Source organism: Castor canadensis, chromosome 11 (genome assembly GCF_047511655.1).
Source record: "Castor canadensis chromosome 11, mCasCan1.hap1v2, whole genome shotgun sequence".
Lineage (NCBI taxonomy): Eukaryota > Metazoa > Chordata > Mammalia > Rodentia > Castoridae > Castor > Castor canadensis.
In genome coordinates this window covers 21,219,211-21,243,632 of record NC_133396.1, presented here as the reverse complement: position 1 = coordinate 21,243,632, position 24,422 = coordinate 21,219,211, and the positions used below count along the sequence as shown (strand labels likewise).

At 46.2% G+C, this 24,422-nt stretch overlaps 2 protein-coding genes across 5 annotated transcripts; both read right to left on the bottom strand.

Moving 5' to 3' along the window:
* Positions 1–949: 949 nt before the first annotated feature.
* Positions 950–3,948, bottom strand: Rpl27 (ribosomal protein L27). Its single transcript, XM_020165148.2, has 5 exons — positions 3,873–3,948; positions 3,529–3,611; positions 2,481–2,650; positions 1,133–1,243; positions 950–1,035 (listed from the first exon to the last, which is right to left on the bottom strand). The coding sequence occupies exons 2-5, from the start codon at positions 3,607–3,609 to the stop codon at positions 987–989; spliced, it is 411 nt and encodes a 136-aa protein (XP_020020737.1). The 5' UTR covers positions 3,610–3,611; positions 3,873–3,948; the 3' UTR covers positions 950–986.
* Rundc1 (RUN domain containing 1) lies at positions 950–24,324 on the bottom strand. 4 transcript variants are annotated; one of them, XM_074045792.1, is made up of 10 exons: positions 23,717–24,324; positions 19,302–19,460; positions 18,282–18,480; positions 17,573–17,692; positions 10,873–16,717; positions 9,677–9,920; positions 3,873–8,791; positions 3,529–3,611; positions 1,133–1,243; positions 950–1,035 (listed from the first exon to the last, which is right to left on the bottom strand). In XM_074045792.1, exons 1-5 carry the CDS (start codon positions 24,212–24,214, stop codon positions 15,849–15,851), a joined length of 1,845 nt encoding a protein of 614 aa, XP_073901893.1. In that variant the 5' UTR covers positions 24,215–24,324; the 3' UTR covers positions 950–1,035; positions 1,133–1,243; positions 3,529–3,611; positions 3,873–8,791; positions 9,677–9,920; positions 10,873–15,848. The 4 variants fall into 4 exon arrangements, with proteins under 4 accessions (XP_073901893.1, XP_020020783.2, XP_020020782.2 ...); XM_020165194.2 differs by having other exon boundaries at positions 9,677–9,924; positions 10,873–16,714; XM_020165193.2 differs by having other exon boundaries at positions 9,677–9,924; positions 23,717–24,214.
* Between the last annotated feature and the right edge of the window lie 98 nt (positions 24,325–24,422).

Genomic DNA, 24,422 nt, shown 5'->3' with positions numbered 1-24,422 from the left:
GGAAGAAAAAACAGCATCTCATTTGTGTTATGCTCTTAACACCACTCTGAAACTCTATGGGATGAAGATGTAGCAAGACCTTGGGCTGATTCCTCTAGCAATGCACACACTAATAAGCACAAAGCCCTGAGTTCAAACCCCAGTCTTACCAAAAGTAAAACAAAAGCTCCATGAGGCTGATTCTACAGATTTGTAAACTTGCTGAAAGTCTTATTGTTCAGAAGTGGAAGAACCACATATTCAAACTTGGCTGAAACTCAAGCCTGGAGTGCTAAGAACGTGCTAGATTTTAACCAGTGACCCCGAGTAGAAAAGCTCCAATAGGAGCCGTCTCAATAAAGATGCAGCACGGCCACACCACAGCACACCAAGCACACTGGAACCAGATCCAGCAAGTAACATGCCAGATCACAGGGCCAAACATGGTGACACAACCCAGTGCTCAAGTCCCTTGATTCAACTTTTCTGTTCGTCTCTGCCAGCCCCTCCCTCATCGCACTTAAAGGCTGCTTGAGGATTATCTGGATGGATCCCAAGCAGCATTAGTATTATCCAAAAAATTGCTAAAAATGCAAATTCTCAGATTAAATCAGTCTGGGGGCTGGGTCTGGCAGCCTGTGGTTTAAGAAGTCATCTAGAGGATCTCTCTGTGAAGATTTCAAGTGGGGTGAGGGCATGGTTCAGGTTCTGGTAACAGATGTTGAACAATTCCGTACAGGGCAGAACCACCTCACCTAAAAACGTCAGTAGCTCACACTTTACCCATCCAGGGCAGCCAAACCACTAAAGGATTATTAGGTAGAGGACAGAAATAGTCCAAGTCTCACAAAAGCAGGTCATTATTTTATTTTATATTTTCCTACACCCCCTCACCTACCACCCAGTCTCTCTTATCCTATGAATGCTCTACTTCTCCCAGTCTGAATAATTAATGCAGCAGGCAGGCAGCTTGTTTCTTTTTTTTTAATAACGGGAACAAAACACATCTAAAACCGAAGCTTCTGGAAGAACCACTTATTCTTGCCGGTCTTGTACCTAGAAGGGAAATATAAGACACCAATGAAAAAAGGAACAGAAGACCAAATGATAATAGTAAAACTGTACTCCAACATACACAACAGAGCTGATTTACCTCTCCTCAAACTTGACTTTGGCCTCCCGTCTGGCTTTGCGTTTAAGAGCTGGGTCTCTAAAGACATCCTTGTTGACAACAGTCTTGTCCAAGGGGATGTCCACAGAGTACCTGGGACAATGGCAGAGAAGTAGGACTAGTTAGGGCCTTCATACAGCTGAGTTCTCCTGGACACTGGGGTGGTCAAGGTCTGATGCCATCCATAAGAGCACTCCACTCACCACAGGCTTTGACCTTGACTTGATGACATTCCTTGGAAATCCTACTTATTTATATAGTTTCAAGCCATTTAAACAATTCACATTTCACTCTCATTTTTTCAGACCTCCTGTTTTGTTATTGAAGAATCACACTTTGTTTTGTATTGGTGGTATGGGAGATTAAAACTCAAGGCCTCAAGCATGCTGGCTTGCTCAGCCACTCAGTTATATCCCCTGCCCCTCCAATGAGCTACATACCTGGCCCCAGGTCTGCAAGCCAAGTATAAATGCACAACCCAGTGTGGTGGTCCATTCCTGCAATCCCAGCATTTTGAGAGCTGAATCTGGAGGATTGCAAATTCCAGGCCAGCCTGGGCTATGGGAAACCATATCTTAAAAAACACTAAGGTGGGGGGAGTGGGGAGGCAGCCTAAATAATGTATATACATGTAAGTAAATGCAAAAGCAATTAAAACAAAACAAAAACACTAAAGGGTGCAGCTGCTTAACTTTTTGCCTAGCCTGCACTAGAACCATGACTGTCCCTATCTCTGCCTCCCAGGTAGCTGGAATTACAGGTATGAGTGATGGTGCCCAGCTCACTAACCATAAATTAATTATCCTTACGGATGGAAAAGGACAGACAGACCCTATGCCTGTGGTTATTATGGAAGATATATTTAACAATCTTTACCAACACGCAAAGTAATTTTCAGAGGAGACAGAAAAAAGGAGCTGGCTTTGATGAGATTTTTTGATACTACTAGTCAAGTCAGGAGGAAAAAAAGAAACAGGACGGGCAGAGCTCCTAGGTTTGATCTCTAGCACTTTAAAAAGAAAACAAACCAAGGAACAGGACTCTGAGATGGGTGAGAAGCAAAACTGGCAATCAGGACCACTTCCTCATGGTGCTGGGCTTCATGCATGAGTCCTGTACCACTGAGTTGCATCTCCAGGCTGGCCTCAAACTGCCAGATATCTGGGATTACAGTGGTCCACCATCACAAATGGCCCTGGGCCACTATTTAAGCTGGAGTGACCAATGTAAAATGATATTTCTTCCTGGTATTGCAATGACTACAAAGTTGTCTCCTGATCAGAAGGAAGAAATAAAAAACCGTACTCCTTTCCACTCCTGAAATGCTCACCTTGTGGGCATAAGGTGATTGTAGTTATAAACTTTCACGAAAGACTTTATCTTTGACCTCTTGGCGATTTTCTTCTTGCCCATTGCAGCTGTCACTTTGCGGGGATATCGGTCAATTCCAGCCACCAGAGCATGGCTGTAGGGGCGATCTGAGGTGCCATCATCAATGTTCTAAGTGAGCAACAATTACCTGTTATTAACTGAAGGCCTATTTAGAACCTGTGTTAGACACAGGCCATATATAAAAAATCTCCACCTCCTGGTATCTAAGACCCACTATTGTAAAGATAGAAAAACAACATAATGCTACATCAGATACCCCAAAAGTTAACAGGACAGTATTTACTCCTACCAAGAAGAATCTAGAAAGGCTTCTGAGAGACAGTTTTACAACGATGGCAAGTGCTTGCTGTATGTCCAAGTGGATTCACAGGACTTTACAGCTATAACTTCCTCCATGATTAGACTTCTATGGTTTCAGCACTGGAAACGAGTCTCAGGAAGATGGGAGAATGGAAAGAGGTGCTATGGTGTCCTTACAACAGCAAAACCATTGGTGTATGTAACCTGAGCCTAGGAAATCTGGGAAGAGTATACAAAAACTGTAAGCAGGTTGCAACCAGCGAAGGACTAAAAGATGTTCAGTGATCATTTTTACTAAAACCAAATTCTCCTGTTCCTACAGAATCCGTTTTGTACCTATTACAAGTTTGATCTCAGGTAAATTACTGAACACCTCCAATTCCAGCAGTACTTACTGCAAGAATTACATATGACCAGTAAGGCGTTCAATAAATGTTGGTCACTGTAGTTATTACTTAAAGCCTCTTTGGTGGAGAAAGCGTGGATGTCAGGTGCCCAATTCAACTTAATTTGTTTTTACTTTTAACGTCTTCCTCCATTAAAAGCCCTCACACTTTCACCAACCCCCACCATCAACAGAGCACACTGGCTACTGCCAGGGAAGTAGGGCTTCAGTTCCAAGCCTGCCGCCCTCTGCAGCGGGCCTGGTCCCCAGGGTGCAAGAAAGAGGCCTGCGAGGCTGGTACCTTCACGATGACGGCTTTGCGTCCGGAGTAGCGTCCAGCTAGGACCAGCACCACTTTCCCGGGTTTCATGAATTTGCCCATTTCTGCAGAGTAAGGAGAAGGGACCGCTCAGATATCCGTAAAGCGAAAGACCCCTGAGCCGATCCCAACCTACAAGCCCAGGTCGTGGGCCGGAACTTCAGACTGCTCATTGCTGCCCTGGCCTAAGCCGCCCGCAGGTTCTGCCCGCAGGATGGGATCCGCTAAGAAGCCGCCAGAGTCCTAGGGACAAAACACACCCGGCAATTCGATCCCAGCCCGCGGATGGTGACGGATTGGAAGAATCTGCACTAAGCTCTACTCACCGACAGCAACCAGCAGTCCCACAGCAAAAAGGAAGGACGGGCACTTCCGCTAACCTTTCACCCTGCGCAGGGTGACCTCACTTCCTGTCCCGCCCCTCAATCCTCGCCACGTGGCTTGTGTGGTAGGGTCTGTGTTGCGGGCGGAAGAAGCTCGTGAGGCGAAAGCAGAGCCTGGCAGCTCATTTATTTGAATCAAACTTTATTTGTAGCAACTGTAGTTGACAAGAACAAAGGATTTCCAGTGTCTGCGTACGGAAGAGCAGAAAGGAAGCCTGTGTATGCACGCTTTCTGTTCTGCTCTCCTCTTTGTTGCAGTTCCCTCCTTCGGCGCTAGGAGGGGGACACAGGCTGAAATTTAATTTTATTTTTATTTTTTGCCTTGGAAGACGCAGGTAACAAAGTGAGACATTTTTTGGATGCCTACCGTGTACACTGTTAGGCGAAAAGAGGGAGGGAGGAAGGTCAAACAAGAATACTTTAGCTCTGACATTCAAAGTCTAATGATGTCAGGTATTACCGTCTAAAATAAGCATGAAGAAGGATGGGGAGGGTAAAAGCAGCTCAGTTTCATCTATTTACATGCACTGATTTGATCCTCACAACACCACCTGAGGAAACTGTGGTTTAGAGAGATTAATCTGCCCAAAGCCCATAGCAAGTAAGGGGACTTGGACTCAAGCAATCCAACTCCTGGGCCCATAGGGCTTACTATGTCACTATATTCAGCACATGCTCTATGCCAGGCAAGGAGCGAGGCACTTTATATAAATCAACAGCCTGTTTAATCCTCACAACTCTGCATCTTGGGTATTTACCCCCATTTAGACACGAGGCAATTGCATTTCAGAGAGGCTCACTTACTTGACTCAGGTTGATCCTAATCAGTGGCATAGATAGGTTCAAATCTAGGTCTGAACCTGATAAGGAAACCCAGAGAAAGATCAAAGCTGGGAAAAGAATCAAAGATGAGTAAAGCCCTTCCCCTTAGCCAGGGCCCCTGCATCCAGCTATCTCGCTAGAAACTGTGGGATAGCCTTTGTTCACAGCTGGCTGACATGATATATTGTAACCTTGAACAGCCAAGTCTGCTTCTATACTCCCTGCCTGCTTGCTGCTGCTTTTCTCAATATAAAAACCTCAACCACCCTGAGCATGGGGCCTGTGCCACTTTGGAGATATCCAGGTGCTGGCCCACTAGCAAAATAAACCTTCCTTTCCTCCAACCACCTGGGTTCGAGTCTTATTCTTGCTGGTCAGACATACTGTCTGTAACATTTTCTGCAACATTTTGGAGGCCCCAGCGAGATTAGACTGTCACGTCCAGTTGGGCAGCAGGTTCCCGCTCCCTGGCCCTGTAGCCTGTGGAGGTTACTGGAACTGGGAAGTGTGCACCCCCAATGTGATTCCAGGGTCTCCTTCCAGACGACTGAAGGAGGGTGTGGAGCCAAGGACCAGGCCCTCAGACTGGTGGAGTGAAATGGAGACCTGCAATAGACGTCTGGACCAGGTAGGAACCCCCAGGGTAGTCAGTGTAGGAGCCTGTGTGGACTGATCCCTGCGGGGGACCAGCTGAGCCTTGATGTGATTCCAGAGTGACACATCCCCTTCCTTTGGGACAGTTGTGATTTCAGATTTGGGGCCAATGTGATTCTGGCCAACTGGCTTAGGGGCAGATGTGATTCCAGCTTCCAGCCAACTGGTTTAAGGCTAGCCAGGTTTTTAGGGAAACATTTTAAATAGGGACTGATTGTTTGAAACTCTGAGTGAGTGGTGTGTGAATGAGTAGCTTGACTTGCTTACGTTGTTTCAAGTTTGAATCTGTGGCTCCACAGCTGGGCAACCTTGAGGTCCCCTGAAGGCTATGGAGTCAAGTGGGCTCGCCTGCAATTTCGAGGTGATTGGCATATGGTCTATGGTGGGATTGGACTAGCATCCAATTGTAAGTCACCCTGTTGGGCTGAACCTACTCTGGCTAAGTCACATGGCTCCACTGTCTGGAGTTGCCAGGGGAGCATCTGTGTGGCCCCTTGCTGAGGGGCACCCCTCCCTTGTCTGTCTTGCGACACCAGCCACTGTCAGGCACATATAAAATGGGATCCTCTGGGTCAAAACGCCCGACCATGCCCCTAACTATGCTTGGTAACTTTAGGGAAGGTTTTTCTGGTGACTATGGGGTTAAAATGAAACCAGCCAAACTTCGGAGTTCTGTGAATTGGAACGGCCCGCCTTTAACACTTGATGAACAGCAGAGGGCACTCTAGACTTGGCTGTTATCACCCGTATCAGAGACACAGTCATAGGGGACCCAGGCCATCCGGATGGACCAGTTTTCTTACACTGACACCTGGTACATCCTGGCTGCCCGCCTGCCTACCTGGCTCCATTTTCATGCCCCCCAGAGGCATGCAGCTGTTTTGGTTAATGGCAAAGTAAAAGAAGAAATTTGAGGTCCACAACACCTCAGAATCTGAGTCATCAGATCTACCACTGTATGTCCTTCCAGTGTGCTCAGCCACTCCGGCCTCCCTGAGATCTGAGTTTAATGCAGGGGACCCCAATGGAAAGGAGGAAACACCAGGCCCGGACCCCCAACCATGTCACCCATCAGCTTCTTCATTATATCCCCCTTTGCCTCCAACGGCCCCCAAAGGAAGAAAGCCATTGGGGAAAGTCACCAAATTCTGGGAGGCTAACGAGTAAGAAAGAAGGGGCCCCAACAGCCGCCCTATGCCCCCTCCGTCAGACTCCCGGGCTGCCACTACCCCAGGAAGATGGGTCATACATGGCTGGACCCATGCAATATGTGTATGAGCCATTCACCACACCGACCTCCTGCACTGGCGACAGCACACCCCAGCATACCCAGAGGAGCCAAAAACTGTGATAGAGCTCCTAGCCAACATCATGCACTGCCACCAGCCCAACTGGGATGATTGTTGTCCACTCATGTCCACCTTCCTCACTTCTGATGAACGCCGATGAGAATACCAGGCAGCCAGAGCTTGGCTAGTCACACAAGCACCACCGCAGACTGCAAATCCACAGCGATGGGCAGATGAGAGAATCCCAGACACCAGACCAGACCGGGATCCCAACACTGCAGATGGGCTCCAATCCATCCAGCGCATGAGACAAGCTATCCTGGAGGGAGCCTACCAAGGGGCAAGAGGGACAACCAACCTCACCAAGATCAGTGAAGTCACACAGAAGCCTGATGAGCTGCCTAGCCAATTCTATGACCAGTCATGTGATGCCTATCATCAGTACACCCTATTTGAGCCCGAGGCCCGCGAGAACCAGTCTACGATCAACACCGTCTTTGTCCAACAGTCTGCATCTGATGTTCGCCGAAAGCTGCAGAAGGTGGAGGGCTTTGCAGGTGCCAACATTGACCAACTCATTAGCATAGCAGCCAAGGTGGTGGCAAACCGAGAAAAAATGGCTAAAAGAGAGAAGGAAAAATATTTGGAAAAAAGGCAGAGAGCCTGGCCATGGGCCTCAAGGAGGGAGACGAAAGGGCTGAAGGCTGGAGAGGGGTCCCCAACAGGAAAGGACAGAAAAACCCTCTCAGGAAAAATTAGTGTGCACACTACAAGGAAGAGGGACATTGGAGAAATGAATGCCCTAATAAGGAAAAAAAAAATGAAAAGAAAAAGGTGACAGTGGCTGCTACCAAATCCAAGGAAGCCTACAACCTAGAGACAAACGAAGCCTGGGAAAATAAGTCCGACTGAGGCCAACCAGGCTCCCTTCTGGCACTCAGGAGCCCATGGTCAAGACTGATGTAAAGGGCCACCAAATAGACTTCATTCTGGACACTGAGGTGGCCATTTCCACCGTGACCACTGCAACTGGCCAGCTCACTAAGGACTCAATCACCATTATAGGGGCCACAGGGAATACTAAGAAGTACTGGTTCTGTGAGCTCTGGGAATGCACAGTTGGGGGACACTGGGTCAGACACCAATTTCTGTATGTACAAAGGCTCTAGGCCCCCTTCTGGGAAGAGACTGACTTTCTAAACTGGGCACCACAATGTCTATGGACCTGGGACCACCTGGCATGAACACTTTGCTGGTGCTAACCTTGGAGGTTAGTCTGAAAGAGAGTGGCGCATGCATGTCCTAAGGGACAATAATCCTGTCGGTCCTCAACCATTCCTAGTTCACCTCATGGAACAATTTCCAGGCGTTTGGGACCAAGATGGGCAAATTGGGCTGACAACAGGACACCCTCCAATATTAGTCACCATCAAACCAGGAGCCAACCCATTGTGCCAAAGACAATATCCAATACCCTTAGATGCCTAGAGGGGAATTGCACCGCACATCCAATGCCTGTGTGACCAGGGGATCCTGAGAGAAGTACAATTGGCCCGGAACACTCCCTTACTTCCTGTCAAAAAGCCAGGGTCCAGTGATTATCGACCAGTTCAAGACTTGCGCCGTGTGAACGAGGGAACAGAGACCATTCATCCAGTTGTCCCCAATCCATACACCTTGCTGAGTTTGATTCCACCCACTGCCAAAGTGTTCACAGTTCTGAACCTTGAGCCTTTGCACCCGTGGAGCCCAGGAGACTGAGTTTGGGTCAAAACCCCAGTTAGAGGGAGTCTAGAGTCCCGATGGGAGGGACCTTACCAAGTCATTCTAACCACTCCTTCAGCCCTTAAGGTTGCAGGACTAAAGCTGTGGATCCATCACACACATGCTAAGCCAGCAGAGGGTTCAGGCCCGGAGTGGAGCTCTTGAGCCAACCTGGACCAGCCACTGAAGCTCACCTTGACCGGAGGAAGTCCTGATGAGGCGTAGGGCAGACCTGCTGATCCTGCTGACAACTGTGATCATAGTAACTGACTCACAAGTGAGGTCTCCAGGCCCTACTGGGATCTTCCATAAGCTAGTATAGGATGTCAGACTCTTGGAAGGACAGGAGGGAACAATATTAATTAACCGCACCACTTGTGCTTTGTCAGATACTGCCTAGACTCAGAAGTCAGAACAATAGCTCATTTAGGGCCCACCACCCTGGTCTGTTCTGGCCATTTCAAAGATCACTTATAATGTGTATGGCCGAATACCACAGACCTGGAATGACTGTGGGGGGCCCTCATGATCCTTTTTACAATACTGATCATGTGTTGATTTCACCTCCCCAGGGGCTTGGGAAAGGACCCCCACCAAAGGCCAGGGTGTCAGTTTCAGAGGCTATCCTCAAACAACTACAACAAAAAGGAGTGAGTCAGAAAACAAGGAGAGGGAAAAGGAGACCTCTTCCAGTTAACAATAGATGAGCCTCAACGATGGTGAGTTAGGGTCTTTGGACTGGGATGGTTCCTCGAACGTAATCGGAAAAGTCAAACAGTCTTAAAGACCCTTAGACTTGAGATTAAAGCAGCAAATCAGTCTCTCCCAGTCAGTAAAGCTAACTCCCTGGACCCCTGGGCGCAGGGGCAAGTCCTCCTTTCTCTTTGGATGGGACTAATCGGCCACCTTTACACCCTCCCACCCTTCTTAGTAAGATGATGGCCCTAGCAAACAGCAGCCATCAACTAATACAACAATCAGACCCTGAACTAGGTAAAGACTATTGGATTTGCCTGAGGGCCAGTCAAATGTCATATGCCATGGTGGGCCTGGCTAACATATCAGAAATACATAAGCTGGGCCTAGACAACTCTACCCAGCATGACAATACCTGCCTCACAGGCCTGGCTGTTCAAATAATTGGAGAAACTAAATGCTTTGGCAGAGGGAGTCTGCATTAATTTAATAAAAGGAGCCAAGGCGCCCAACGGAACTTACTTTGCCTGCCAGGGCGGGATCCATACTTGTTATCCTGGGGAGATTGTGTCTTAGTTTTCCTAGTCCTGGACCTGGACATACTTCCTGGGAATGAAGTTGCTCAGTACTGAACCAGCTGATTGAAGGTTGGACCTGCTTCTGGCGGGACTCCATCCTCCTCCCGGTACTTCTGGGAGTCGCCCTGGCAGGAGCAGCAGCTACAGGGGCCACTGTCATTGGTCTCCAACAAGTCCAGCATAGCTATCTATCTGAACAAATCCGTGAAGATTTAGGATTAGTACAACAGAGCATTGTCACTCTGCAAAATCAGTTAGACTCACTAGCAGTCATAGTCTTGCAAAACCTCAGGGGCCTGGACCTCATTACTATGGAGGGGGAATTTGTGCATTCCTGGGGAAAGAATGTTGCTTTTATGCAAACCAGTCAGGGATAGTGAGAAAAAATGCTCACCAATTGCTAAAAAAAATCAAGACAAGAAAGCAGGAAACATTTTGAAGTATGGAGTGGAAGAGCTAGGCCCCATGGGTAGGCCCCTTGCAGGCCCACTCACTGTGCTACTCTTACTACTGCTCCTAGGGCCTTGTGTGATAAACCTCCTCCCCAGGTTCATTCGCAACCGGATGGACACTGTTAAATTACAGTTGGTGAGACAGTACCAAAGATTGCCTTTAGATGACTTCCCTGAAATGGTCATAAGGGATTATGATGGAGAAGAGAAGGGAATGATAAGGAAACCCAGAGAAAGATCAAAGCTGGGAAAGAATCAAAGACGAGTAAAGCCCTTCCCCTTAGCTAGGGCCCCTGCATCCAGCTATCTCGCTAGAAACTGCGGATGGCCTTTGTTCACAGCTGTGCTGACATGATATGTTGTAACCTTGAACAGCTAACTGCCAAGTCTGCTTCTGTACTCCCTGCTTGCTTGCTGCTGCTTTTCTCAATATAAAAACCTCAACCACCCTGAGCCCGGGGCCTGCGCCAGTTTGGAGATATCCAGGTGCTGGCCTGCTAGCAAAATAAACCTTCCTTTCCTCCAACCACCTGGGTTCGAGTCTTATTCTCGCTGGTCAGACATACTGTCTGTAATGTTTTCTGCAACAAACCAAAGTCTAGTTAGCTAGACTAAATTATTTTCATCACTCCGATGGTGTCCTCTCAAGTTCAGAGAAAGAGAAACCAATGTATAGTTTTTTGCTTACCTGAACACTGAAGAATTCATTTTGGGCAAGATGTAGCAACAATTCCAGTTTCATCAGTTCTCTCCTTGAGGCTTCCCAGGGATGCAGTGTCCCCTGTAGCCCTCAAGATCCAATTTCAGTAACTTATCATCCTCATTATGTAGTTATATTTCTATATCCAATTTAATACACATTTTCTTTGAAACTATGTAACTCAGGCTGGTCTTGAACTTGAGATCCTCCTAGCTCAGCCTTCAGATTTCAGGAATTACAGGTCTGTGAGACTGCAGTTATGATTTCCGGGGCAGTCCGGGGAGGCACATGCTTGGTTAGTGCCGGTGGCTTGCATAGAGGACTGCTAGCTTCAAAGCAGCCTCTTCCCTTGCTCCCTGGGCATGGGCCAGAGCTGGAGGGAAGGCCGGCAGTGGGAGCACTAGGACACTATATTGTTGTGACTGTCAGGTTGAACTCATCTTTGCCTATTCCTGTGGGGTCTTCTGCAAATGGCTGACCCTCACACTACTTATCTTCTTCAACCTGACCTGGCAGCTTGGCATCAACTTCCTCTATCTCTGTACCATGAGTTCTGTGATGCTTAACGTGCACCTGCAGGTTCATACTGAGATCCACTGAAGGCCCTCCCTTGACTGACTAGCATCATCCAAATTCAGGAAGCACAAACTGTGAGTGACAGAAGAGGGAATCTGCCTGGCAAAAGGGAAGGGAGAAGTAGATGACTCAGATGGGCAAATTATTATGTTGCCTTAAGAAAAAAACCACAATAGCCAGGCAAGGTGGCTCAAGCTGAGACCTAGAAGGACCACAAGTTCAAGGCCAAGGGCTGGAGGTGTGGCTCAAGTGGTAGAGCCCTTGCCTAGCAAGCGCAAAGCCCCAAGTTCATCAACCCCTCCAAAATAACAGTTCAAGGCCATCCTGGGCTCTGTTATGAGACCCTGTCTCAAAAAACAAAACACCAAAAACAAAAAACAAACAACACAAAAGGGGAGCCCTGGCCCTGCAGTTGATGTATATGGAAATTTATAGGATGAGGAATTATCACTGGAAATGAAAAATAATCTGAGAGTTGACCTCTTGCTTCATGATGGCAACAAAGTGCTTCAGTATCTAAAGGAATTGATGGGAAGAAATTCAGTAATTCAGCTCCAGCAGCTGCTCCCAGCAAGCTGGGGGTAGTTGTGGGGGAAGCAGGGTGGGAGGGGGTGAGGGAGGCATCTTTGCTCCTGTGGAAGAGTGTCTTACTGGGGTGTCCCACCCTGTTGGGAAGCTCTGGGGAGGGCCCCAACCCAAGGCTCCCCTAATTTCCAATTGGTTTGATGCCTCTCTTGCTTGATTCCTTGGCTCAGGGTGTATGTTTCACTTACTTCTCTACTGTCTAGCCTGGCTCAGACAGTTGGTTAAGTACTTAATAATGAATGAATGCAAAGCACCTTAGAACTATTTTTTTTTCTTTTTTTTGCAGTACTGGGGATTGAACCCAGAGCCTTGCCCTTGCTAGGCAGGTGCTCTGCCACTTGAGCTACATTCCAGTCCTAGTTTTGAAATCTGGATTTTTGTTTGTTTTGCAATACTGGGGTTTGAACTTAGTGCTTTGTGCTTGCCAGGCAGGTGCTCTATCTCAAGTCACACCTCCAGCTCCCTAGTTTAGAAATCTTTAAAGACGCCTTGCAGATAATTCTTGTACAACAGAACCTGCACTTTAACTGAGTATATCTCCATGGCTCTTTCACTGCATTCTTGAATATTCTTAGACCTGGGCTCACTGTCCTCCTTGTGTGTTATACCCCAAGTCAGGGACAGAGCTCCACTGTATTACACCTAGCAGGCACCTGACTGCTGGGAGTGTATCTAGAAACACACCTTTCACTTCATGAAGCTCTTGCAGACCAATGCCTATCTGCTGAACTCTCCACAGCCTTGTCCTTTGGCAGCTGAAATTTCTGGCAGTGAGAGTAAAGTGAAGGGGTGGATAAAGGAGAGAAACAAAGGACTCTCCTTTCTTTGATAAAGACCAGAGGTTTTGGATTTAGGCAACTTGAGTTCCAATCCCAGCTCTTCCATCATCACATAATCCTGGACAATTTTTTTTTTCGGTACTGGGGCTTGAACTCAGGACCTACACTAGTCCTTTTTTTGTGATGGGTTTTTTGGAGATAGGGTCTTAAGAACTATTTGCCGGGCTGGCTTCAAACCTGGATCCTCCTGAGTAGCTAGGAATACAGGCGTGAGCCACTGGTGGCCGGGTTTACAAAATATTTAACTTCTCTGCAGTTCAGATTCCTCAGCTGTGATGGAGGATAATATTGGCCTTCCCCATAAATTGTGAGAATTAGGATGACACAAACAAAAATGCTTCCCATCATGCTGTACAAAGTCTTAATGCAAGTGAGGTTTTATGAGAACTAGTAAAAGGCCATATAGGGGCTAGTTCAGGGCTATGCCATATGGTTATACCAGTTATCCCCCACCCATATGGCATAGCCCTGAACAGATTTAAAAGTGCCAATTTCCAAAAGCAGCCTATATGGTTATATGGTGACATCTATTATGGGGATGGGATTGTAGGCCTGGGCAAGAGGGATTAAAAATGGCTAGGGCACTTTTAAGTGATTTGATCAGGAAAAAACAATACACACACAAAACCCACTGCCACCACAAATATGAGTCAATCCAGGGCAGAGAGGAGGCAGAGAGGAGGCAGAGAGTTCTTAAATACTGATCAGGATCAGATGAGCTGATAAGACCACACAGACTTATAAACCAAAGCTGAGGGTCTCTACAATCCCTGCAGAGATGCTACACAAAATACTAAGATTTTATTAGGAACCACGGGTATATAATTTTTCACATTTCACATTCCCCCTCCCCCATGCTGGGGTTGAACTCAGGGCCGGAAGCATGCTAGGCAAGCTCTACCACTGAGCTACATCCCCAGCCCCATACACTATCTTGTTTCACAGGGAAATAGAACTAATTCTAATTAAATATCAACGTGTCTTAAAAATTTAAGTTAAAATGTACAACACAACAGTGCAGAAACAAAGTGCATCAGGCAGTTTAACAGGAGAACAATGCTGAATCCATAGTGTTTGGAGTAATGTATTCTACCCATCTTTGGTCAGTCCTGGAGCAGTACCTACCACAAGCTGAAGGACATATGTGAACTAAAACTGGACCGCTCCGTAGTCAGTTTTACAATGAAACACTCAGGCACCTGGGCTGTACACGGTGAAAGTCCATAGTTCCTATCTCCACTTTAGTACCTACTGGGAGATCAGACCTCCACCATCATCCATCCTCCAGGATAAGTGGTGCCTGGCAAGTCACAACCCAGGAAACACTGCTGCTGGTTACTGGTCTGTATTCCTGTACATACTGAGTGTCAAGAATTCTCTTGAGAAGTATATCTTGAATATATTTACTTCCAAAAAGATTGTCAGTTCTTTCTTTTTGGGTGGTATTGGGGATTGAACTGAGAAACTCAGAGGTTGCTACTTGCTAGGCAAGTACTCTACAACTTGAGCCACACTCCAGTTCCTGTGTCAGTTTTGTTGAGAGGCACACAAAGGAAAGTTTACTTGCTGGAACATAGTACCAGTTCTCATTTTTCATCAACAGAAAGACCACTGTCTACACTGTGAGGATTATCTTGTCAGGAGGAGTCCAGTTCTTATCTCCACAAGAAAAAAAAGTTATAGTAACATCAGCTTGTGGTTAACTCCCTTAGAAATGTTCTCAGGAAGAAAGGGGGAATCAACATTCATAAAAGGCATTTATTCATTTATTTTTGCAGTACTGGGGATTGAACTCAGGGCTTCATACTTGCTAGCCAAGTGCTCTACCACTTGAGCAACACCCTTAGTCCTATAAAAGGAATAAATTCTGGCCCTAGGACTCTCATACCTTCTTCAATTGAAGGAAGATGGTTTCCAAGTTGACTAACAGGAGTCTCAAGTTAAATGGTCTTCTAGGACCAACAACTCACATTGTCACTCACCACCTTAAAAAAAATGGTTCGAGCAACCCAAATTTTCTAAAAATCAGGTGCGCCATGACTGATTTCTTTAACATAGGTTCAAACACACATGCCCACATGTGCACTGTGGTTACATGCTAGGACAGAACCTTTTGGTTTTTATTTATTAAACCTAGGGCTTTGCACTGAGCTATACCTCTAGTCCCAGGATTACTTTTTTTTTGGTGGTGGTGGTTCTGGGGTTTGACCTCCAGTCCATTTTGCTGTGGCTATTTTTCAGATGGGGTCTTATGAACTATTTGCCTGAGCTGGCCTTGAACCATGATCCTCCCAATCTCAGTCTCCAAGACAGCTAGGATTAGCTACTTGGCATAAGCCAATGGCTCCCTGCTAAATGATTTTTTTTTTCTTTTGTCTGCACTGTGGATTGAGCTCAGGGCCTGTGTACTACCACTTGAGTCACAACTCCAGTGGAGGAATTTTTTTTTTTGTGGTACTGGGGCTTGAACTCAGAGCCTTCACCTTCGGCCACTCCACCAGCACTATTTTTGTGAAGGGTTTTTAGAGATAGGGTCTCTCAAGCTATTTACCTAGGCTGGCTTCAAACCTCAACCCTCCTGATCTCTGCCTCCTGAGTAGCTAGGATTACCTGTGTGAGCCACCAGCGCCTGGCAGAATTTTTTTTTTTTTTGGACAGGGTCTTTATATAGCTCGGGCTGGCCTTGAACTCACAATCCTCCTGCCTCTGTCTCCTAAGTGCTGGAATTATAAGTGTGTACTACTACTCCCAGCTAGCCCCAGAAATATTTTTAGTAAGGTTGCTAGCACATCTAAGATGCTAAGTTGTGAGAGGAAAACAAACTGCACCCATTTTGCTGATCCCATAAGCAGCATCTAAGAAAAATCTTTTTAACCCTTCCTCTGACTCCCTGGCTGTTATTCAGAACATTAGCACATCCATGTCTACAGAGCAAAGTGGGGGTCGAAGGTCTGGGCATTCTCATCAAAAGGCATCTTTGATGTTCTTGAGCTGGCGCACAGCCAAGTCTACAGGGAGGCTGAATTTGAGGCTGCTGAGGCGACTGAGCAGGTTGAGGGCGCTCTCAAAGCCTGTGTGGGCCATGTAGCTCCAGGGCTGATAGTGGGATTCGATAAGTGACCCTGACTTGCAGATGAGGTTCACCCAGGATACCAGACGCTGCTCATTCAGCGCCATGCACACCAGAGCCTTCAGTTCTGAGTCTGCACTGCGCTTGAAAGGGTCGTGCTCTGTCAGCACCATGTGGATAGCTGTCAGTAGGCTCTGTTTGGGGGTCACAACAGTGCCACCTGTAACAGGCAGGGCAAAGGACTGGGAGAGCTTCCGGGCAGGTGATTCCACATAAGCACGGCCATTCTTAGCATGGTAGTATTTTACAAAGAGCTCCCAGGGGTGCATGGTCTCCGGGGCTGAGGAGAAAGCTGGCAACAAACAAGCAATGGGGGCCATGACGAGACTCATCCCAGGGGAGGACACATATAGTCCATGAGCTAGCAGGTCCCTCACAGCTACTGTCAGCTCCTTCCGCACGGCCATGGTCAGCTCATCCTTGCCTCCCAGAGAGAGGTCCTGAAGGTTGGCAGAAGTGATGACGTGGTCATGTGGCTGGTGTCTCAGGGCTAGCTGCTTCACTCTGTCCACTGATACCTCCAGCCTCTTCAGTAAGGGGGAATAGTCTCTGTCAGCCTGGCTCCTTTGCCACAAGGTTTGAGGGATCTGGCCTGTGGCACAACCAAACTGGCTGATGGCAAAGATCTGGAGCATGGCTATAGCTCGCCGCATCAGATGCAAGCCCGTCTCCCGGGCTTTCTTCACATCTTCTGCCTTCGCTGCTTAAAAAAGACAGTGATTCAATAGGAAGAGGTCCTAATAGCACAGAGGTACATTTGACAAGTCACAAGCTGTGATTAAGTCTTGTTTTAAGCCACAGTATGTGTGCTTCACAGTATGTGAAGGCAAGAACCACCAGGATACAGCTGGACTCACTTATTTTTTTGGTTAATAATACTAGCCACTTGCATGTATGAAATCATCACAATGAAATTTCCTATCAATATATGGTGAATCAAAACTAAAAAAAAAACCAAAAAAATGATACTTGCTGTATAAGATATACTTCATATACCTTACAACACATCTATTTATAGTGTACAATCTGGTTTTTTTTCTTTCTTTTTGTTCTTTTTGGTGCTAGGGATCAAACCCAATTCAGTTGGTTTTTCTTTTATTATTTTTTGGGTGCTGGGGATTAAACCCAGTAGTACTAAACAGGCACTCTACCACTGAGCCTAACTCCAGTACTCTGGTGGTTTTTTAATGTGTGTATGTATGTGGTACTGGGATTTGAACTCAGAGCCTTGTGTTTGTTAGCAAAGGCTCTACCACTTGAGCCACACCTTCAGCCCGATTGTTTTTTTTTTAAAGGCAGAGTCTTGCTACGTAGTCTTGGTTGGCCTCAGACTTTCTTTTTTTCTTTTCTTTTGGTGCTACTGGGGTTTTGATAAGGGCCTTGTGCTTTCTAGGCAAGTGCTCTACCACTTGAGCTATGCTCCCAACCCTGGCCTCGAAGTCTTGATCCTCCTGCCTCAGCCTCCTAAATACTGGGATTACCAATGTGTGCCACCATGCCTAGCTACATTAATTTGCTTTGTCTCTATAGACTTGCTTATTCTGGAAGCTGTACTTACTTTTGCTATTTCCTGGAGGCAGTCGACTACTGCCTGTTCTGGTGGAGCCATTTCCTGTCTTCCCATCAGCCTTGCACTCACAGTGTCCACCACCTGTTTGCAAAGGACTTCCTACTTCATCTATAATCAGAAGTTACAAAGAGAAGACAGTTATTTAACTCCTTTATGGGAGATTTTTAAAGGAAAAATAATATTTAAAGAAGCCTACCATATACAAAATTAAAAATGTACAAATTCTTGATCTTATTTCATTGTGTAAAATGGTGACTGGCATACTAAAGTTGGCTCAATAAATATTTGCTAAGTAAATGAAACATGAGTCATCATTTTATAGATGAGGAGAATACAACTAAAGAGGTTAGTAACCTGCTTAAGGACATAAAGCCAGGAAGTAGCAAAGCTGGATCTTAACTGTCTGATTCTAAAACCCATGTTCTTCCGACTCTACCATGCTGGTCTAATCTCTTAAATGGTGCATTGAAAACTAAAACCTTATGGGCAAAACAGTTCCTGCTTGGAAGTGAGGGGGTGGGAGCGTGAGGGAGGGGATAGAGGGAAGGGAGAAGTAATGACCCAATCATTGTATGCACATATGAATAAAGGAAATAAAAAAAAAAAGGAAAACTAAAACCTTTTGGTAATAGTGCTCAGAATAAATATAATTATTATGTTATCTGTACACCCTTCTCTTCCCATCATCTCCTCTGACCTTGGATGAAGCTGATGAACATCTCAAGATCTCGGATCTGAGTTTTCAGCTGCTCCACCAACTGTTCTTTCACTCTGGCTGGGTTGACAATCTGAGCCACTGCTGCATCTACACGTTGACGAAGCTCTTCAGTGGTCAGGGAACTAATATCCTCATTCAGATTCATGTCCAGTTTCTTTATTAATTCATCTATGATCACCTAGCAAGACCACAGCAATAAGTGTACCCTTTGGAATTCTTCTAGGAGATGGTTAGGGAGGAGAATCTAAACAAGGCTTCTATCCTTAAATGGAAATGAAAACGATGCAGACCTCTGAATTTCTAAGAAAATGATAAAACTGTTGCTAATCAAGGTGAGGACACAGAATCTCTTCTCTTTTTTTTTTGGTGGGACTAGGGTTTGAACTCAAGGATTCGTGCTTGCAAAGCAGGTGCTCTACCACTTGAGCCACACCTCCAGTTCATTTTGCTGTGGTTATTTTGGAGATGGGGACTAACAAACTATTTGCCCAGGCTGGGCTTGAATCGTGATCCTTCTGATCTCAACCTCCCAAGCTAGGATTACAGGTGTGAACCCTCAGTTCTTTCCTGAAAGAAATGGTTCCTCTCACCATAAATATTTTGCCAGGCCTATCAGCGTTCACTCAGTAGAACTGTGTGAATAATTCAAAGTGGCTGATGATCTAAAAGCCTCATACTTAGTTTCTCTAAAGGCTACCATCTAATCTGTCTTATTCCTTCTTTGCCTACTCAAAACAACCTAAGGAAAATATAAAACATCAAGGCATATTATAGCCCAAATTTTATAGTGACATTATTAGAATAATTTGGAATCTGGATAACCGGAGCTTTCCATGTAATAAAGACTGGTTTTAGATAGCAGTAAAATTTCTCTTTGATTGTGACCAGTAGGGATTTTTAATAAAGCCATGGGAGAACTAAACTGGAAAAGGCTATTCCAGGAACACTGAACGAGGTTAACCTTGCACAGTGGTAGAGGCACCTCTGAGGTCTGCTCACCCGCTGTCTTTCCAAGACCACAGACTGTGGCAGTGAGTCATAACTGCCTTCCTGATAGGCAAATGTTTCCAGGTCATCTAGCTGGGTCTTGAGCTGCAGGATCAGTTCCTTCTGCTTCTCCCTCTGGGTTTCCAGACGCTCCTGTTTTTCCTGCTCACTCTAGGATAAGGAAATACATGAGTCAGTGGTAGAAAGCTTGCCTAGCATGCAAGAGGTCCTAGGTTAATTTCTAGTACTACCCCTCCCCTCAAAAAAAAACCTAAGACTTGGGCTTGTTTCACAGAAAAGGGAAATCCCAGGCATATTAAGAATTCTCTTAAGCCAGTAATGACGAGGAAAATATAAAATGTTTCTAAACAATCCAAATGAAATACTCAATTCACAAGATAAGTTCAACAATAAGAAAAATTTAACTAGGGCTATTTATTTACTTACTTAGACAGGGCCTTACTATATGGCACAGGCTGGTGTAGAACTTGCTGGTCTGGCACTCACAATCCTTCAGCCTTAGCCTCCTGAGCGTTGCGATTTCAGGCATGTACTACCATGCTTGGCTCATGGGGCAATTTATTAATGTCTATATTTTTCATTGGAAGTAGGATATAAATACAATGAGGCCTTTTGTTAAGGCTGTTTGTTGCTTTTTTACAAAGGTCTAGTTAGGATACAGACAATGTACCCAAGATAGCCTCTGGGAATTAGACAAGCCATCTTCCATATCCAATTACCACAGCACAACTCCTGAATACTTTGGCAAGCCAAATTTTGCAAGAGAATCTGGGGGTAAAGGGTGTAGAGAAAGGCTTTGTAACTTACAACCAGTTTTCTTAAGGTTCAAAGCCCCTCAGAGAGGTTATAGATTACTTCTACAAAGAAGAAACAAGAAAATCTAGGTGACAAAGGCTGTGAAAAATATCTAAAAGTCTAGTAACAAGGAGAGGAAGTTAACTGTGTCAGTTTGTGTGTGTTGGCAGTACTGGGGTTTGAACTCAGCCTCACTCTTGCTAGGCAGGCACTCTACCACTTGAGCCACCCCACTACCCCTTTTTTTGTGTGTTGAGTTATTTTCAAGATAGGGTCTCTCAAACTATTTACCCAGGCTGGCTTTGGCTTTCTTCAAATCATGATCCTCCTGTTCACTGTAGCTAGGATTACAGGCATGAGCCACCAGTGCCTGACTGTGTGTGTGTGTGTGTGTGTGTGTGTGTTAAGTGTCTGCTAAGTTTCCCTGAGCAGTAACTCCCTTTTCTAACTGTTAGTCACCAGGCAGTTTCTACACTTACATTATTAAAAACGCCTGAGGGTGATAAGGTCTTGCCAACATATTCTTGGACCCTGGTTCTTCCTTCCTCTCATTCAGTATCAAACACAAAAAAAGCCAGCCAGGAGTGGTGGCACATGCCTGTAATCCCAGCACTTGAAAGGCTGAAGCAGGAAGATTGAGGGTTCCTAGGCCAGTCCAGGCTACATATCAAGATCCTGCCTGAAAACAACAATAACAAAACCAAAAACAACCCCCTTCCCACACACAAAAAACAAGATCAATAACTCATTTGTAGGTATAAGGGTGTGTTTTAAACTAAAAGTTTATATAGTATCAAATTTAATTTTAAGGTACTTACCAAGCCCTCCAGAAATAAGGTATGAGAGAGAACAAATGAAAGACAATAAATTAACTTTTTGTTCAAATATTTAAAAAAGCAATGCTCTTATTTTAGCAAGGGGAAAGCAACTTTTAGGCTACTCCCTCTCCAATCCTTTCTGTGTGTTACTGTTTTTCTTTGAGTCCTATTCCCTTTCCCCGCTTAGTAAAGGACCAACTCTCCTTTAAGATGTTCCCCGGATTTCTCGAGGCAGAATCATTTCCCCGCCTGAATTTGTACATACTTGTACTCCAGCTCATGTCACATTACAGTGTTTGTTTAGGATTGGTCTATGATAATCTATGAAATCCTTAAGGACAGGACCTTGACTTCGAATCCCCAATGTCTAACACTGTGCCTGGCACAGGGTGAGCTCTCAGTACATGTTTGTTGTATGTTACTAAACTAAATTGGGTGCAGAGTCACAATGTCCAAATAATGAACTCTGGTGGAGAAAGCTACCTAAATAGTTTAAGGGGAAAGAACCAAGGAATTCATTTTTGTTTTTGTTGCATTATCACTTTAAGAAACCAAGGAAGAAAGAAGCCAGACATAAATCCAGATTTGTTTTCATGACTATGTCTGCCAAACTCTTGCCATTTGCCATGGTACCTACAGTCTGTTATTTGCTGGAGTGTGGGCAAACAAATTTAACAGGAGAGAGCAATGTGTTCTGGTGCAAGGCAGGAAATAATAGATATAATTCCCTGTATGAATTGAGATAAAAGAAAACACTGGTTTAAAAAAAACTGGGAGCCAGGTGCCAGTGGCTCATGCTTGTAATCCTAGCTACTCAGGAGGCAGAGATCAGGAGGATCGAGGTTTGAAGCCAGCCTGGGCAAATAGTTCAAGAGACACTATCTTGGAAAAACCCTTCACCAAAAAGGGCTGGTGGAGTGGCTCAAGATGTAGGCCTTGAGTTCAAGCCTCAGTACCACAAAAAAAAAAAAAAAAAAAAAAAATTAGGGAGGCTGAGGCCATCACTCAGTGGTAGAGAGCTTGCCTAGCATGTATAGGCCCTGGGTTTGATACCTAGCAACACACATACACAAATGAAACTGATAAGAGCAAATTATTCCATTTAAAACTCTCTCCCACTTAGGTACTACCTGTGCACTTGTCAATGTATCCACCTAAGGGTACAGCTGCTCATTAGGCAGATCAAGCAGTACTTTTTTTTTTGAGACAGGGTCTCACTCTGTAGCCCAGGCTGTCCTGGAAACAGATATGTAGTCCAGGCTGTCCTGAAATTTGCCATCCTCCTGCCTCAGCCTCTTGAGTGCTGGGATTTTATAGTCTTGTACCACCATGCCTGGTTTAACTGTTTCTGAAAGTGACAGTGGACAATGAAAAGACATTGCCACATCCACACAGAACCTTTGGTACTAGGGTTTGAACTCAGGGCCTCATGCTTGCTAGGCAGGCACTTTACCACTTAAACCATTCTGCCAGTCCTACTATTCACTCTTGAACAGGGCCTGGCCACAAATAATTCTACCTTTTCTAGTCTTTAAGTCTGGCAGGTGACTGCTCCTTGTGCAAGAAGCTGTGGATATGTGGAGGGAAGGGTGGAACAGTAAACACAGGATTGCACTGGAAACAGCTCAGATTAAAATACACAAATCAATATCTATCTACTACTGATAAAAAGTTCTTGGCTAAAAGCAATTTGAGTGGGAAAAAAGCCACATGTGGGTTGTAATCTGCAGAAGAGAAAGGTGAAAAGGCATTATGTGTGAATACCTCCAACAGGAAAGCACTTCCACACTGTCGTTTCCAAGCAAACTTTCCTTGGTGTGGTATACATAATTTCATTGCTTCTCAATCCGGCAACTGAATCCATCCTGTCAGTTACCAGAGGACCTCATTCAGAGGACCTAGTTATTAAGCAGGATGAAGAAGCACTTTAGATACCAACGTTAGCTAATTCATATAGCTAACGCTGTATGAATAACCAAGAGTTGTGTTTCTTTCAATTACTAAGAGATTGTGCTGTTTAACAAAATAAGAGAGTGTATTGATTAGGGCTGGCAGAGTGGCTCAAGTGGTAACCTGCTTGGGCCCTACGGCCCCCATGCCTGGTGCAATGAGGGCCTAGTCCAGAAGCCAAAAGCAGTCTGAGGTATAGAATTGTTGAATAAATGGCTTAGAATGTGAGAGGAAAAAAAAAAAAGCACCAAGCCCTGAGCTCAACTGCCAAGAAAAAAAAAAAGTGTAAAGATTAAAGACTACCTCCATGTCAGGAAAGCAAAGTAATTAATCTAAATTTCCACCGACTCCAACTCACTTTCCTTTCACTTGTCCATTTTCCCAGTTCTCACGGCCCGAGTACCGTGAGCGCAAAGGCGCTCGGGGCTCGAGGTGCACAGCTCGGTGGTGGAGCGCGTGCTTGGCATACTCAAGGCGGTGGGTTCGATCCCCAGCACCAAAAAAGTACTCAGCATTAGGACTTTATGAGGCATGGGCAAGACAGGCGGTAGCAGCATTACTCTAGTATCTGTTCCCTTTCTAATGCTTCGCTCACCGCTCCCCCATCACACGGTGTTCTTCCACATCTTCCGAATACATGTCTCACACTCAGCCTCCCAGGCTTCTCTGTCCTCAGGCCCTCCACCTCTGTCTCCAGTCTCCGCATCTAGGATCCACGTACTCACATACTGGCTTGGATCGGCTTCTCACCATTTCCACCTCTGGCCCGGTCAACATCACCACCCACATTATCTCCCCCCCCCCCCGGCCCTCGCCCGCCCATTCTCAGCCCCAGCCACTCACCTGGTCCTCGCCCCGCAACCGTGGCCGGTCCCCCGGCAGACGGTCGCCCTCATCGCCAGCGGGGTCCTCGAGCCCCTCGTAACCTAGAACGTGGGGACAGCCGCGAAAGGCGAAGTCCTCGAGCTCGCGCAGAAGGCGCTGCTGCTCTGCCGGCGCCCCGCGCACCACCTGGCGCAAGCGGAACTGCACCTGCGCGAAATGCGAGGACAGCGCGAGCAGAGCCGAGTCCAGCCGCCGCCGTTCGGCCCGCAGCCGCCGCAGGGTCCGGCTGGGCGAGTCCGGAGGGGAGCCTGGGGCCACACCGGGCTCTTCGGCTACCGCCTCTTTCGCAAATGCAGCTGCCCCAGGCCCGGCCTCTGCCACCGCCCCTACCGGGGCCCAGCGCACCGCCTCGCATGGTGGCAAAGATTCGTCTTCTTCCTCCTCTTCGTCCTTTGCTTTTGGCCCAACAGTCTCTACCGCCGTTACCAGCTCCGCAGCTGCTTCCACAGCCGCCATCTTCCGGAAACGTCGCCACACGTCAGCCGCGCCCCCTCGCTGCCATGGCAACGGCGCCTTGGCCGCTCAGCCTGGAGGAGTGGTGGGCGGGGCTTACAGTTAAGCGTCCCTAGAGGGCTGGCCACGCTGGAGACTTCATTCCAGCCAGTCATTTTTTCTTTTTCTTTTTTTATTGTGAGCCTATAGTGAATTAGGCACAGAGTACTAA